General features: G+C 34.2%; 1 protein-coding gene across 2 annotated transcripts in view; it reads left to right on the top strand.

Moving 5' to 3' along the window:
- LOC135838895 (uncharacterized) overlaps positions 1 to 17,551 on the top strand; it is a 117,738-nt gene that overhangs the window by 64,938 nt on the left and 35,249 nt on the right. For both annotated transcript variants that reach the window (XM_065354718.1, XM_065354717.1), the window contains 2 exons: positions 14,212 to 14,311; positions 16,814 to 17,097. In XM_065354718.1, coding sequence (XP_065210790.1) covers positions 14,254 to 14,311; positions 16,814 to 17,097 — 342 coding nt within the window. In that variant the 5' untranslated portion in view covers positions 14,212 to 14,253. The remainder of the gene's footprint in view (positions 1 to 14,211; positions 14,312 to 16,813; positions 17,098 to 17,551) is intronic.

The raw sequence follows: 17,551 nt of genomic DNA on the forward strand, positions 1-17,551 counted from the left end.
TATAATTAGGTACGGAAAAAAGCAAAACTACGCTCCATGCGATAATTTAAGAGATGAATAAAAAACTATATAGGTACGAACAAAGAGCTCTGAAAAGTATTTAATTTCATTGTTTCACTTACCTCTATCTATCGCGTAAAATTACACAAATTGACCGAGCCTTTACTTTTTCACGCTGTGTGGACGTGAGCCTCAGTTTACACAAAACTTTTCAAAGAGGCAAAAGTTGCTTATATTGATTCGACTAAATATCGTTGAACAGGATGCACTGTTTTTCTCAACGACCTGAACCATATTTTATGTGATTTAACTACGATGACGGTGATGGCGACGACCGACGCTTTAATTTTAATTCAATGATCGTGGCGAAGCGGTGAAACTAAATTCCGTCGTCTTTTACGCTGAATTTCCTTAAATGCCCGGGTAATTACAATCATAAAGAGAAACTCTTTCGATAGAGATGAATATTTCTAACTTTCTACAATTTTATGAATTTTTTAGATAAGCTTATAAAAGGGTGGTAACTATACTTTTGATCTTTTCTATGGAACATCTACGAAGCCCTATACGTGCCGTTATAGCATTTTCGTAATTTACTTGCGAGATTTTTTGCGAGGATTTAAAAATTAATTTGATTGGAGAAAAGAGTGGTGGGGTGGGTATCCAAAAAAAAAAAAAACCGTATCGAAAATAAACCAACGGTGAATTATTTGAGAGAAAAGTCTGAAAGTTTCTGCTTTGGCCGACTTTTGGGCTTACTGTAGAAATAAGTCTGTTGCTTTTGGTATCTGGTAAAACTCAAATTTGAATCGTAACAGATGCTTAATGGGACACCCTGTATGATAATATGGATATGTCTAGGTATAGAACCCTATTTCAGGTCTTTTATCGTTCTTTTTTATCTTCCACATCGATCTACCTATCTTTCTAAAAATGGATCTGGAATTGAATTTTTTTCGTAGATAATAACTTGATATACATTCTTTTAAATATACTTATAGCCTATCTAGGTATTAGTACCTACCTATAATCTGTATCCATTAGCTTTGTGAAAATGAGAAAATCGGATTTAGAAAAGTGTTCGCCAGACTAAAAGATATTCCACATTTGGCACATGTGTTCACTGTTCACGGCGGTAAAACTTTTTGTAAAATGTTTTCGCTAATTTCAAATAGAAACTTGGAGCGCATTACTTGATCACGCGGATCAAGCTTGTTTTCCAACTCCCATAATCTACTTTTTCACATTTCATTCGCCGAAATGACAAAGAAACCGCCTATCAAACGGCTATTAACTTTTTCTGCCATTTTATAGCATGGAGGAAACCACAAAGAAGATTAATTTCTGAAACGGTTATAACATCTGAAAAACAGTATACTCGTAGTAAGAAAACGATAACGTTAAAAGCTTCGCCTTTCGATAACGCTACTTGCGGGAAAACAAGAGAAAAAAAACATTTAAAAAATATATATATATAAGAAAAGGATATAACATGGACTTTTGACTCGAGAAGAAAGCGATAGAGTCAGTTAACACTTATAAACTATAATTAAACGAGTTTCCAGCAAGTGCTTGTTGTTTGAGGCCGTTTATGGCAACAACACAAGTAAGTTAATTAAGTTCGGAGCAAACGCGTGAAAACTGTAATTGTTTAAAGCTTTAAGACACTTTTCACAGCAAAAATAGCGAAATCCAACGATAGTTTATATTGTACCGTAGGTACTTCCGTTGGTAGGTAAGTATAATGCTTCGGTGTTTAAAAGTTCACGCAGACGCAGTACGTGGAATAAAAATTAGATAGTAATTTTGAATGAGTGCACTAATGTGTACATTGTATGTACGAGCAATGTTTTCTTACACTCGTTGCCTTCAAATTGGATGTAATTAACAAAAGCTTTTATAGGCCAAACGGATTGTTGAAGTCGTGATATAATATAGGTAGCAAAATTATAGAAATATTAGGTTCATCGTGGATTCATGTAGGTATGGTCTTGTTGGATCGTTCAATGAGAGGGAATCGTCACATCACTAATACATACATAGACACAGCTTTTCTACCAACTGGTTTACTCCAGCCTAAAATGCTCAGTCATTCCGGTCCCCGAAGGTGAGACTTTAATGAAACCGTTTTGAAGCCACACTTTGAATCGATTTTAAGAGATACAGACAAATTTAAAGAGACCGAGAGGTCAGACAGATGGGCCAATGATCTCAATAGTAGAAGAGCTATACTCCCTGCGATTGCCCTGAAATAACTGAAAGCTGGGACTGGTCTCAAAAGCTAGTATACATACTCCTATTTTAAAAGCACTCGGTCTGCCAATCCGCAGCTGCTGCTTTAAAGCTCAGCGAAAGCTCAAAAGTTCACAATTTTTCTGAACTTTTGCCCGAGAGAACTGATGGCTGAAATTGGTGCCACATTATAGCATTTTTCGTACTGAAACCGAATGTGTAGGTCTGTCGACCCTAAAGTGCTGCCAAAGCCCCGCCAGACTGGTTCAAAGAGAGGTCAAATTTCGCAAATTTCATCTTTTTGGGCTAAATTCGCATAAAAAGCTGTAAAATCGGTATAAAAATGATTTTCAAGCAGTTTAACGAAATGCTCTAAGGGTAAGATGATTTTTAGGCGCCAAAATTTTTCAAAATTTTTATTTTTTGGTGGGTGGGGCGTAAGAGGGGCGTCGAAAAATTCACCAAATATGGCCTTGTGATATATGTATCAAAATATATGTTTTTTGGGCCGCAGAATTCGATTATGGCAATATTTTTCACATCACTCGGTCCCCCGACCCGCAGCTGCTGCTTCAAAGTTCAGTGAAAGCTCAAAAGTTCACAATTTTTCTGAACTTTTACCCGAGAAAACTGATGGCTCAAATTGGTGCCAAATTATAGCATTTTTCGCGCTGAATCCTATATATAGGTCTGCCGACTTCGCTGAGCTTTAAAGCAGCAGCTTCGGATTGACAGACCGAGTGCTTTTAAAATAGGGGTTTGTATACTAACTTTTGAGACCAGTCCCAGGTTTCAGTTATTTCAGGGCAATTGCAGTGGGTATAGCTCTTGGACTACAAGAAGCCAGACAGACAGATATTCTAAAAATAATATACAGGGTGGTCCATAAGTCAGGCCGCACTCTCGAGTTTTTCTCGTCATGGCAAAAGCGCGATGTGCTACGTCGAGCTCACGCTGAAAGGAAAATTAAATGGTTGGGTTGAAATTTGTCCAGATGTGTTCTAAACATTCTAAACTTTATTTATCACTACTTACTTATGCATTTACGTAATTTTAACATGGCATAAAGGACTTTTTTGTGGAAAATTTTTCTCTCGTTTTTTCGATTGTGCAAAATTGCAGCCTGACTTATGGACCACCCTGTATTTGCAACTTTATGAATGCTCTCATCTTTTTTCTGATTGCTCTGAGCCAAACATAATCATTTCGAATCATTAATCAATAGAATAAGTCACTAAACCTAAAACCAAACTTTTATAAGTAAAAAATTCGAAATTCGAATCAATTAAGCGCAATCAACCAATTACACATTGTTCTCTTCTTATTTCGCAGCAATGCTAACAAAACTTATTGATTTCGTGTTGTTGAAAATAAATAAAAGAACCAAGATTCGCCATAGGTATTCTCATCAAATGAACTTTTCGAGTATTCGATAAAGAGTTTAATTTGGCAAAGTACATTTCGTTAGGAAATTCACATGATTTAACTCGAGCTGTAGGAAATTGTATTACCCGAGAAACACGTGAAAGGATGCAAGCGTCTAAGCGAGTTTTTTTTCAGCATAATTCATCATTTATTGCGGGAGTTTCAATATTGGCTACTGACGCTAAGTAATTGGGCATGAGACACGATTATTAGACTACCAGTATCGGTTTAGGTACCTACCTATATCTAATCGTCGTATTAGCTATTCATTTTCAACGAACGTCGTTTCAAATTTTTTGAATTTTCTTGTTGCACGTACATAGGTAAGCTGTTTTACAAATGCTCCGTACGGACGGATATTCCTTTTTGTTTGGTTATCCTCCACGTGTATGCACTTGATAGACGAGTTGTATATGGAGAGAGACATTAATATCGTTAAATGCTTACACTATTTTCGGAATGCTGTTGAGTGGAAAAAATATCCAAGTTCGCAGCTTTTATAATACCTACTTACTCGGTATTATTCGCGATGGTGAATACGAAGTTGCTTTTTTTTTCGATTTTGCACCGTTATCCGAGTAAATAGGTATCTAACTGGTAAAGTTTTTCGAGCGTGCTAGCAACACGAGCGAATTTAATCGCTATATCAATGTAGGTATGTACTAGATAGAGGTAACTTACCACTGAAGAGAAGTCAATTTTTTAATGATTGTTTGAATGGGTTCTTAACATTTCCAGTATCTACGTAGAGGTTTTACAGGTTGCTTTGCACGAAGGCTTAATCTTCACCATTTTCATGCTTTGTTACTAAACAAACATTCTCAACTTGCCAACTTTTTACAATCTATTCTCAACTGATTGCTAATTTACATTAGGCACCTAATCCATAAAATAGGAAAATGGCGTTCCACCATTAAACTAGGTACAAATAGGTTGGTATATTTGTGGCCAAGCAAACGAACCTCTCATATGCGAGAAAATAAGTACATAAAGAAATTAATTTAAGAAAATTTACATGCTGATGGTATAGAGCAACTCGTATGTAAACAGAATTTTTCTGAAGGAGTTACATAGAAATTAATGTAAGTAAACTAAAACATGAATATTGCGAAGTAAAATTCGAAGAACGAATAAATTTGCTTTCCATTCGCATCAACAATTTTCGCATACAAAACTATAAAAACTATCCTTCGTGAATTTTTATAATTAATTCTTTGTTTTATTTTTATTTTTTTCTCAACTTGGAATTTGTGTTTAAAAAGTATAATCATTCAGCTGCCAAATTGGTTGATTGATTACCTCATATTACATCGTAATAGTTATTCATGCTTTTACTATGAGTGGTATCTGGCTGGTTGGCTGGCTCCTACGTACATATAAACGTATGATGCCTTAATGTTGAAATAGTTGCCTAATTGTTTCGCCGTAAATGAATCGTAATACCTACACGACTACGGTTACGTTGAAAGATTTATCTTGTTATTTGAAAACATTCATCATCAATAAAATAGGTACCTCGCTAACGTAAGACTAAATTATTTTTTATTAATTGATTGTACGTATATTAGTTCGGAAGTAGCGATCGAAAGATATTTTTTTCTAGTGAATTGCTATACACGTTAGGTAGATAGGTATATTGGTGACCCATACAATTAAATCACGTAAACTTTTTCGGGTTTATTTACGACACGAAATGCACGCATAGAGATTTAAAATTTTTTACCATTTTATAAAGCACTCTTGTTTCGCTTGATAAATGAGAGTACGTCATTTTGAGCGAAGACGCCGTAATACACGTAAATGGACTGAAAAACGTCAACTAGAATGAAAGATGGTTACCACTTGTATATCGTTTCATTTGGCACTGCTTTTCTTCTCAACTATTAGCGATTTCAGCGTAAAAAGGTCGAGCTCGGTAAAAGTTACTTGATTTAGATTACCTTTACCTAGTGCCATACCTATACTCGTACCTATGTATTAGTGCTATAGCCATTTGTACGATTGCACGTATCGTGATATTTAATAAGAATCTTTATAAAAATAGTTGGGAATAGATAAATGAATGAAAAAAAAAACGTGTTTTTAAAAATGATTTTCCCCTTTGTAATTTGACTTTTGTACATTAGCAAGAGATCCTTTACGACCGTCGATGATTCCCATTGAACTGAAATTTGGTTCGCCCAAAGAGCAGGTAGTCTATTATAGGTATCCTACCTAATTTACCAAACATGGAAGTAAAGTCATTCGTAGAAAAGTTTCAAATCATACGTAGATACCTACTTATGTTTTTTGCTTGACATACAGGATGCCCAGAAATATCGAGTACCCCTAAAAAAGTTTTCTACTAAAATACTTTGGTTGGTCACAGTGAATGATAATAATGATAGCACAAAGCACATGATTGGTTGTTGGACTGGAGAGATAACATTCCACCAATCATATGCATCTATTTCACGTTGCTAACCTATATTTTTAATGAAAAACTTTCTTAGGGGTACTCGATATTTCTGGGCACCCTGTATGATTATGAAATGTCATTGATAGGAACTTTACAAGATTCCTTACAAGTTTTCAAAATTCTGACAGAATGTTGTACAAAATTTCAGGAGCTGAACAGGATTTTTTCGAGTTTTAAAAATCTGGCAAGATGCCAGAAAGACATTTATTAAAGTTTGAACTAATTTTAGCGTATCAGCGGTATCACTGATTATTTTTTAAAAGTTGTTGCAAGTCAGTCGAAATATTGTGAAGTCACTTCTCAAAATATTGAACATTAATCCAATTTTTGTGAAGTTTTCATGATAATTTCAGTAGGTAAGTAAATTTTCCCCTGATTTTGAAATCAAAATTACAGGTACCTACTTATCATCAGTAGTTTACCAGAAATTATCTCCCATCGACCACCTGCCAAAAACTGTCAGTAATTTACTAAAATTAACTGGAAATTTATCAAAAATTAGTTACTTACTAATGATTTACCCAAGATAATTCCAGCCAGTGTTCTCAATGATGGAATCGCACGCATCAAAAAATTTCCAGTTCAAGTGGTAATAAATCACTACTTTTTGCAGTTTTTACAACCTCGAGTGTAGGTATGAATTCATGAAAACAAAAATACAAACAAATGAAATAAGATAAATGCAATAAGAATACCAAATAGGAAGAAATAAGAATAGAAAAGAGACAGTAAAAGATAAGAGAAACAATAGGTAGGTATGTATAGCTTCATCTCAGAATCATGGTAACTTACTTTATATTTCAATAAATAGGTCCTATACCTATGTACCAACTTCTGTTTATTCTACTATCCTTGTACATATGTTATACATGCACAATGTAGACTTGTCTATCCTTTTGTGATTTTTTTTTGTGCTTTGCAAGTACATACATACCTATAAGTAAGCGTTTAGAATGTAATGTTTTGGAAGTTTGCTGCAGGCAACACGACTTGGTTTGAAAACAGATGCATTCGTATAGCGATGGTACAAAGGTACAAACGAGCATTGTTTTAGCAAGTGACAGTCAATATATCACAGGAAAAAAAACACGGATTGATAACCAAATGGGCAAAATTACGAGTATTGCGTTATAAATTTTACTATACTCGCGTATATGGTACGTAGCATAAGGAATAGGAGAAAATGTTGATACCTACGTGTGGCGAGTGAATTTTGTACGTCACGTTCTGGCTGTAAGAAAATTGCTTGGTGGATTGTATGGACAAAGGTACAATGTACGGTACTGTAGTACGTTCTCTGGTATAGTAAGTACACGCGGCTGGTGAAAATGTGCGGACGCGAAAGTTTAATCTGTAATAGCTGTACGGTGTTATTTGAAAGAGACATGTATATGGGTATGTGATTTATGAAATACCATATAGTTGTTCTCATATACTCGCTGTACATTATGTGATAAATTGGTCTGAGAAAGAAAATTCGTTTGGTTGTAGGTATTTGAAACGTGTATTTCGCTACGGAGAAGCGTTCGAGAACAAATAATTTCAACTTTTTGGTGGATTTTCTTCCGCATATTGAGAAGTGCTGTACATGTACCCACCGGTATACATAAATATGCCTGAGGAGTTCACCCTATCAAAGAAAAAAATACGTATACGCATACGTATGCCGATTTTTGGACTAATCGTGCGTTTACGCATACGGATAGAGTACATTTACGAATGCGTAAACGCATAATTATTCCAAAAATCGGCATACGTATGCGTACGCATGCGTATCCGCACTTTTTTCTTTGATAGGGCAAGGTTCGAAGTTCCATTTACAAAAAAAAAAAAATCAAATCTCAGAATTTTTACCTAAGTTCGTCAGCAATTTTGATTTTTTTTTCATGAGAGAAGGGCCATCTTTGAATTTTTTAAAATTCATTAAAAATTGACTAGTGAAATTCAGCTTGGATATCGGAAAGTGATACCTAGTCGGGTTTTTATTGCGTTTTTAGAGATCTAAAAGCAGTCTCGAATTTTGACCTTTTTCCCTCTTGCCATAATTTTGAACTAAAAAAATTACTCGGATATAATATGCATAGTGATCCAAGGATTAGGTACGCTATAGGCAACGGCAAATTTGTGTTTGGATTGAAAATAGGCTTAATCAATACTTTAGACCCTAAAACAAAAAACAGAGTGGGGTTTTTCAATTTGAGTTGTTTTTGTAGTCAGGAGAGATGATCAAAGTTGCAAAAATGACCGTTTTTTTTGCCCTACTTCAAGAATTTGTAGCGACATCAGTAAGTATTACTTTGCGAAAAAACCAAGGTCATTTTCCCGATTTTTGATTTTTGAAGTTTCAAGCGCATATGGAATATTTTTATTTGTATAATATTTTAAAACTCGGAGCGCGTGAGGACGCTGGCGTTTTTTTCTCTTGTCCAGTCGGCAATACTATCTAAATTCCCTTCTTGTCCCAATAGTCGAGGAACTTCATCCCCTCGTCATCAATTGTCTTGTCCAGTTTGTCTGTGTTGAAGTCACCATATAATCAACACCTGAAAAGATGTCTGTCATCTTGTACCTCGCCACATTCGCATAGATCATCAGCCAAGTGCCATCTGTATAGGTTGGATTTCGATTGACAGTGCAGTGTTTCCCCATTGGATGTTGAGCTGTCTCTTGGCCTCACAGTTTTGCTGGTGGAACGAACAGGTTTCTGTCTTGGATGGATTTGGCCTAAGGTGGTTGGCTTTATAGTATACATCGAGTTCTTCTATTGCCTGATTCGGTGTGTCTTCCACCTCTACAAATGTGTCACACTGTGCTGTGAGCACCAAGTCATCTGCATAAAGGAAGCGATGTGCAGGACCTTCAATTGGTTGGTCATTGGTGTAGATATTAAAAAGGATGGGTGACAGGACACTTCCCTGCGGCAAGTCATTCTTTTGCATTCTCCAAGTGCTATTCTTTCCATCTAAAGTCACATAGAACCTCCGGTCTTTAGGCAAGGTCTGATGATTTCTGTAAATTTGTAGTCGCTGGTCAGCTCATAAATCTTGTAGGTACCAAAGTATCTGATGACACACTGTGTCGTCTATGTCAAATACTGGAGTGAGGTCAACAAACACAGCACCAGTGACCTTGCACTGTTCAAAACCATCCTCTATGTGCTGTGTTAAACTCAGGACCTGTGACCAGTACAAGACTTCCCAGGTCTGAAACCTGCCTGCTGACTGATTAGGTTCTTGTCAATATGCTCAGCTACTCGATTTAGGACCACCCGCTCAAATACTTATACAAATGGCATAGTAACGATATAGGGCGGTAACTTTTAGGGTCATCTGGGTCTTTGCCTGGCTTCTGGATAGCAATGACGTGGGCCTGTCTCCATCACGTAATCGTGGTGCGGAACTGTGTTCACCCGAAGTTCAAATTGAATAATTTGTATTTAGAAAAATTAGTCTTATGCGCTTGAAACTTAGAAAATCAAAAATTGGGGAAATTAGTTCACATAAAAAAGTGCGTAGAAAATGATCTTGGTTTTTTTCAAAAAACAATTCGGATATCGCTACAAACTCTTGAAGTAGGGCAAAAACGGCCATTTTGCAACTTTGATCATCTCTCCTGACCACAAAAAAAACTCAAATTAAAAAAACTCTCTGTTTTTTGTTTTAGGGTCTCAACTATTGATTATAAGCCCATTTTCAACCCAAATAGAAACAAAAAGTTCTACATCGTTGCCTAGTGTTATTATTACGTAAATTCTGGTATTACGCAGAAAAAATTAGACCATCTCAGTTCTCGCGGATCTGTCACGCATACGACTATCGTGTTTTCAAAGAAGTTTTATTTATGCGAGAACACATACAAAAAGCATTCGAATTTTGGTCAAAGCGCTGATAAATCTTTTATTGGTATCTTTATCGGGTTTTTGTGTTTCTAAGTAACGCTTCATGCGACGTCGAAGCTCTAAGCGGAAATATATTGAAATACTAGTGCAAATTGAATTGCGTCGTCAGTTTCGGAAATCTCACAATAATATGTATTATCGCATTCGAAAAACTTCTTCCTGAAGCCTATTCAAAATGAACTAGGACTGTAAGCAACAAAAAGACACATTCCTTTGGTACTATACCTACATTAAGCCAATGATATTTGCATAAAAAATGTGAAAGGTGGTTCTGCAATAGCTGTTTACAAACAACAACAACAGTGCATTCGAAAAGCGATAGTATTGAGAAAAGTGTTCATACTCCTGTCTCCAATGAGATTTTGAAATTTCAGTGGTATTATTGTCAGAAAATTGGGAAATATTGATGCATAAGAGTGTAGACAGGCTAGGTACGTACTATAGGTACGTAGGTATAGGTAGCTATAATTTGAAAAGAAAATACCCTGTTGTAAAATGATGCGAAGGATAGGCTAATACCTACCTGTTACACATATCTTCCTTATTATATTCATCTACTTTCAACGTTAAAAGATAATCAAGTTGTACGTATCAAAGAAAATTAAACCAGAATGCCTTTAATTTTAGTAGAATTTCGAGCGAAAAAGGTACCTAGCACTAAACACCTCTACAAAGAAGTTATTATTGAGCACAGTATGTGAAATAATTTTAATTACTTTTACACTAGCGCATCATCGGTAAGAAAAGGTAGAAATAAAAGATGAAGTTGAGAATATATTAGGTGAATACAATATTCCTAATTCTAATTCAAAAATTTGTGAAGTGAACAATATTTCCTGAAAGAAAAAAAAAGATAAGAAGGTATGTAAAGCATTAGATATACAAACACAAACATAATTATTATTTACTTTGTAAACGGCTTTAAAAACAAATATTTCACCTAAGTTTTACTGCGTTGGTTTTATGGAGTAAGAGTTCAAGTTTACAAAGTTGAAGCTACGAAACAAATGTTTTACATTTATATCCCGAACGCGATGAATTCTTTGCCAACGAACACCTTGGATTTTACATTTTTTTGAGGTTATTTGAAATTGCTGGAGAAAAATCAAATTTTGCTGCAGGCTTCGAATCCGCTTAAAAATGGTGGCAATTAATTTGAGAGGTCAACTTTTGAAGGTACCTACCTGATGATCTGATTTTCACATACTACTCAAAATTCGTCTCCAAAGTGAGAGTTACATGCTGCTTTCAGTGTGCCATATTTCAGTAATTTAACGGTTGCTTTGATAGTAGGACATACCTATTTGACTGAAATACTTAAAAAAATGTTCAACTTTTTAGATAGTTTTCGAAAGTCGAAAAATTTAAAAATGAAAAATGGCAAAAATTCGAAATTTCGCAGCTATAATATCCCCCAAAGAATTCCAGGAATGAAAATTTAGAATTCCCAGATCATTAATGATCAATTCATTGCTTTTTCGTGAACTATAAAATCTGCAAATAAGATTTTTGGGTACCTGCTTATTTAAAAGTCGAAATCAGAGATGATTAGAAATAATTCATAAAACCACTGCTCAAGTTAATCGAGAACGAAAATTTTTCAAAACACATTTTGAATCAATTTTCATCCATTTAAGGAATAAAATTGTCCTCTTCGCCCTTTCTTCCACTAATCGGTATGCCACTGAGAAAAGCAGAGTTGAACGCACTATGTATGAAAAATTAATTATAAACACCCAAAAAAAAAAAAGAAATCTCTCCGCGCTGAAAAAATTCTCAAACAAATGAAAAAATAAAAAAATAAAAACAAACAAACGGTGGGCCTCGAAAACGAGCCAAATAAAGAATCCCGTTTCATTTTCAAGCAGTTTCTGTTTTCTTCTTTCGAAAAATAAAGTAAAATGTTTTTACGCTGTTAGGCTCTTTTTTTCCAGCGAATTCGCACCTGGGCTGCTGTGCCATAAGACACCTACACCTTTTCATCAAAAATTTCACATTTAGCTGATAGCGATTTCGAAAGATTTACATTCCATTTTCATATTAAATCTCAACGTTTATTAAAAAAATCGACGCATTAAAAAAAATGGTAGATTGAGATTAATAGCTCCTCGGTGAAGAAAAAAAAATGTTCAAAGAACACCGAGTAAGTAAGTAGGTTTATTGAAGAAACTTGGAAATTATAACAGTCTTAAAAGTTGAAAATTTCTAGTAAGTAATAAGTTAAGTGAAAAAAAAAATGTCAAACGAAATTCCTCTATATTGTACTACCTACTCTTCGACTCTGGAGTATTCATTAATTTAGCTTTTTTGTCGTACCTACAAGTTTTTGCTTTGCTGTAAAGAAAATCCTTCATAATGTAACTCGCGTTGAGAAAATATTTGAAAAAGATTATCGTCTTCGGTAACCTAACAATTTTTTAATTCGTACCCGACCCGATCCGACCCGTTGCCAAGTTTTGTAGTACACGAGATTTAAATATGAGTTTAGCTTTTGCTTGACGCGTAGACAGTTGAATAATTCATGTATGGGAGGCGTTTCATGCGAGAAATTTAAAATTTTACACATTGTAAAAGTAAAAGGGCACATAATTTGTAATTTTCCGCATGTAACTTTCATCGCGTATGAGGAAATTTCGTTGGCTCTAGTAATACGTGCGAGCGTGCGAAGTTTTACAAAAGAGAAACATCAATTATTAAAATTAGCACGTTAGAAAAACTATGATTGTCGTAATGTTAACGAGTTCATCTTGCCACGTAGGTCTACGAGTACCAGTACCTATTGGTGAAATACGAGGGTGCATATAGGTTTAGGTACATAGACATACACGTAGGAAGGTATAAATGAAAATAATTGACCGTAAAAATGATCGAAACCAAGTAAACAGTTAAAATAACGAAATGTCGTTTAATTTTAAATATAACTACCCACCTATGCTTATTCGGATAATTTAAAACGGCTTAGTACAAAGGCCGTAATAATAAGAGGCTCGAAGATTTCCCATTGCTGTAACTTTCCAAGCCCAGTGGGGCATAAATACGTACATATGTGTACTCGAATCGGTAGAAACATGAATGAAAAATTTACGTACATGCCCATTAAATTGTACATGTAGATGGTGCGAATGTTGAATAATGTGTGTGGCGGTATATGCCTTCGTCGTGTTTTCACCATTAATCACGATTCCTGTTTGAGAGAAAAAAAATAAGTGAGCATGTTGTTCGGTATTAATTTCACGAATCAAATGACGCCTTCGAGGAAGCTTTTTCGAAGCTGAAAAATAGTTGAAGTTAAATAAGATTTTCAACGCGCCGAGAGTAGAATTATTATTGAAACGACGTGCGAAAACACGATTTGGCTTTTTTCAATCATCATTATGTATTTTGGTTATTGGTTGTAGAAGCTAAGTCTTTTCTCTCTCCCTTCGACACTCCAAAATGGAATAAAAAAAAAGTTTACTTCAGATTTACGAAAAAATAAATCGCGAAATGCTATACCAAATGAAAAAAATCAGCTGGGTAAGTATCTACCTATCTGCAATGAAAAAGTCGTATTGATACCTACATATAAGTTTAGATACTCCCTCGTTGTAAGTAGGTAGCTATACGAGGGTAGAGGTACATCGTACAGGTACAGACATTGAATTCGTGTTTTCGAAAAAAAAAATCATCGTGCTCGTGAAGCTATTACCGAGTATGAATTTATATTAAATTCTTTTTTAAGAAAGGTGAAAATCGGCGTTTATCGAGGAAAAAAAGCTCTGTCAACTGAATTAATAACGGAAAAAATATCAGAATAATTTGTATTCACGTTGTCAATGGGAAAAAATGTAATTTTTAAAATGGCTGTTAACTCGTTTTATGTTAGTTTTTATTGAAGGGAAAAAAATTCTTACGATATAGTCGTTTCGATTGGCATTTTTCAGCTTGTGACAAACTTCCGTGAACTCTCTGTCATGGTCTGTTTGATATTCCAAACGAGATTATTGTTCGAAAAATAGCTACATGATTTTTAGCCTTTCCAACATAACGAGAAAAATATTTTATATCGAGTTTTCCGAGTTGTTAATATTTTCTTCAAAATATCCAACCCGTGAGCTCGACTGTTTTTTTACTTTGACTTACTAGTTGGTAGTTTTTTTTTTTTGGTAAGTAATTAAATATTGACAATTTTGTGTTTTTTCTTTGTTTTTTTTTACAGAATATTATGAATTCAGAAATAGGATGAAAGAGAATTAGAAGAATGCTTGGACTTCTACATTGGTGGATCCTAACGTTAATGTTGTCCTACACTAATGCTGGTATGTGGAACTGATTGTATGTACATTTAAATGTATTTGAATTAAATGATCGGCGTCCGGACACCCTGTAGTAAATCTTTCTGTATATACTTACTTACTTTGGCAAAAATTGTGATCCACTTTTTTTTTACACTTTAGAAAACCTTGTGCAACTTCTTCCAATTTAGATGAATTTTTGTTACTGCTGATCAAGTTTTTTCAAACTTTTGGTAATTACCTTATAGTCAATTTGTGGCTGACCTGAAACTATTTTTTACTGCTTAATTTGCAAACTTTGGTGTATTTTTGTCTTCTTTTTTTTGTGACAATTTTTGTCAACCTTTGTCGACATTTTGTAGATTTTGAGCTAATAAGCTTGAGTAAAAATTTTTCAACTCTTTTTCCTTCTTTTTGGAAAAAAGAAAAAAAGGCCTACTAAAAGTAAAACTTCAATTTTTTGATGAAAATCGTCATGTTTTTTTTCTAACATGAAATAGATTTAAAATAGGTAACTGTGATTTTTTTAAAATTGCATTTTTTATTTAAATTTTAATTTAAAAACGAATACCTACTTCTTTCTTCGTCCATCCCAAGTAAAATATAAACCAAAAAAGTACCTACCTTAGGTAACTTATCGTTTACATTGATTTATTAATTTTTTTGAAAAAAATTCATACTTTGCTTATTTTATTTACTTAATTTGAAATTTTTCTGGCAAAATCAAATAAAGTTCGTTCATTTTTTTCCATTCGTCTGGAATTTTTTCGAATTTTTACTTCATCAAGGTTATCTTTGGATAAACAAGTAAAATTCAACGAAATAAATTTATTGTTAAGTAAATTAAGAAACTATGTATATTCAGACCGACTAAATAAGCCTTCCAGCTCGACTCGTAGAACAAAAATAAAGTTTTCTTCCAAACAACACAAACGCAAGATGATTTTTCGAACATCTTGTAACGTATTTTCTCACCTAATAAATGACTTGAAGGAGAATAATGTAAATTAAGTCACATAAGCGTTTCGCCTGAAATATTCGCCGTTGACCATGAATAATGAATGGCTGCTACGCTAATAAAGAAATTCAATAAGTGTGGTTTTAAATAATGGTTACTGTTATAAAAAGTTATTTCATTAAGAAAAAGAATTCGCCTTCGAGGAAAATGTCGCTTCTTTTAAAAACTTACCTACCTTCTTACCTATCCACATTTCAAATGAAATTCTGTATACAAGGCTACTCCATTTCACAAATGAAATTTAGGTGGGTACTCGGTACTCAGAAATTTCATTAATTTGGAAAACACCTTACGAAGAAAGATGAAAATTCTTAACACGCGGTTGGATGAAAAGCACATGTTCGCGGGTGTGTTTCAAGATTAAGTAAATCAATTGTTGCGCAATTCATTAAGTGACACGAATAAAAAATAGAAATAGATAATACAGGCGGTAGTTGTGAATCAAACTGCGTCTACGACGTGATACGTCATCGTTTCGAATTCTACGTCTCGATGCCCTATCAATCAATTTAAAGCAGATAGAAAAGATGTCATTCAGATTATCTTTACTTCCGTGTAATTTTTATTTCAAGATTTTCTCACTTTCGTTCAGCATTTTTGGGAAATAATGAGGCACATAGATTTGCAAAAAATACAGAATCACATAAACAAACATGTGTTTTAAATTTCTCAGAAAGGTTCAAAATAAAAATAAACACTTTCGAAAAAAATTGAAGTGAATATTTTTGACCAAAATTGACTTTTTTGATATGATCTCTTTTCAACTTCAAAATAAGTAAGTGGTAGGTGCTGAAAATAGGTAAATTTAATAGGAGAATTTCATCGAGTTTTAAAAAGTAAATAGGTAGGACCATCATAAAAGATATTTACAACACTGATCGTATCTGCTAAATTCGTTCGAATGAAATTTATATAATTTATTGTGGTTCTTTTAAAGCCTTAAAATGGTATCATGTCATCGTGAAAGGAAAATTATTACTTCGTTGTCTTTTATTAACTTAATTTATACGTATATGGTCAGTTTCATATAAAACTACAGTCGCCATTCGAGAGACGTTTATCTTTTGGTGGAAATATCGGCAAATTTTATTTCGCTATAGATCTTCGAGAAGATTAACTAGTCGACTTTACACCTATGTACGTAGTGGAACGTTGTATTTTTGGCCGATGTATATTAAATTTATTGTAACGCTTGATTTCTTATCTAGAGTGTATTTTATCGCGTTACCGATCGGAGAAATTTTGGTCATGGTTCTTTACTCAAATAATAATATTTTTTCCCTAATAATTTTTTGCCATGAGCTGAGCTCATTCTACAGTTCTACTAAGAGATATCTATAAATTTGTCCTTTTTTTCGAACTTACAAGTAGGTAATGCTTGTCGATCTCATTTTAATGATAGACCCCTATTAGTTACTACAAATTTGGAATAACGATTCAAATTGCAATACTTACTCGATATTCAATCCACCAACCTAATAAAGCTAATGTACAACGTTATTCTACAGAAAATGATGCGAACCTGAAACCCACAACCTATTTCAATATTCATTTACTGTCGAGAAATATCAGCGATGAGATTACCATTGATCCGAAGCTTACTAGTCGTCATTCGTCGAATTATTCGTTTCACAAATTAGTCACATTACCACCTCGACCGCCTGGTCATTATTACCAAAACTCCAGATGGGGACCATTTTTTGAAGAAGGAACCGAGCCATTCAATATAACCGCCAGAGTGGGCACGACGGTGCGAATGAATTGTAAAATCGGACTTCTACACGATAAAACGGTAGGTACCTGAAGTAAATTTTTAATTAGTAAGCTAATTTGATTTTATTATTATATAGAACGACGCTTTATGAAACGAAATACTCGAAGGATTATTTTACATTTATTAGTTCTCTACATCGGCTGATAATCCATTTACCTATTCGTGAAGCGAAATTAATGTGGATGCCCCTCTAAACTGGATTCATTTATTTTCACAATTTCAAATAGGTCGATGCGTCTTGAAAAACCATTATTTTCCGTAGGTCTATAGGTAGGTAGGTCTAGGTAGGTATAGGCTTTCAAGCATTCGATTTGAGAAAATAATATAAACGAAAAAGGTAAACTATATGAATCTTTTGTTGGACAAATACCGTTGAGAATACTATTTTGTTGGCTACTTCCGCGTAATTTCCTGTATTAAATGAAATACCATTGTTCTACGCCGAGTTACTTTTGGTTAATGCATCTTTAAC

Source organism: Planococcus citri, chromosome 3, assembly GCF_950023065.1.
Source record: "Planococcus citri chromosome 3, ihPlaCitr1.1, whole genome shotgun sequence".
Taxonomy (NCBI): domain Eukaryota; kingdom Metazoa; phylum Arthropoda; class Insecta; order Hemiptera; family Pseudococcidae; genus Planococcus; species Planococcus citri.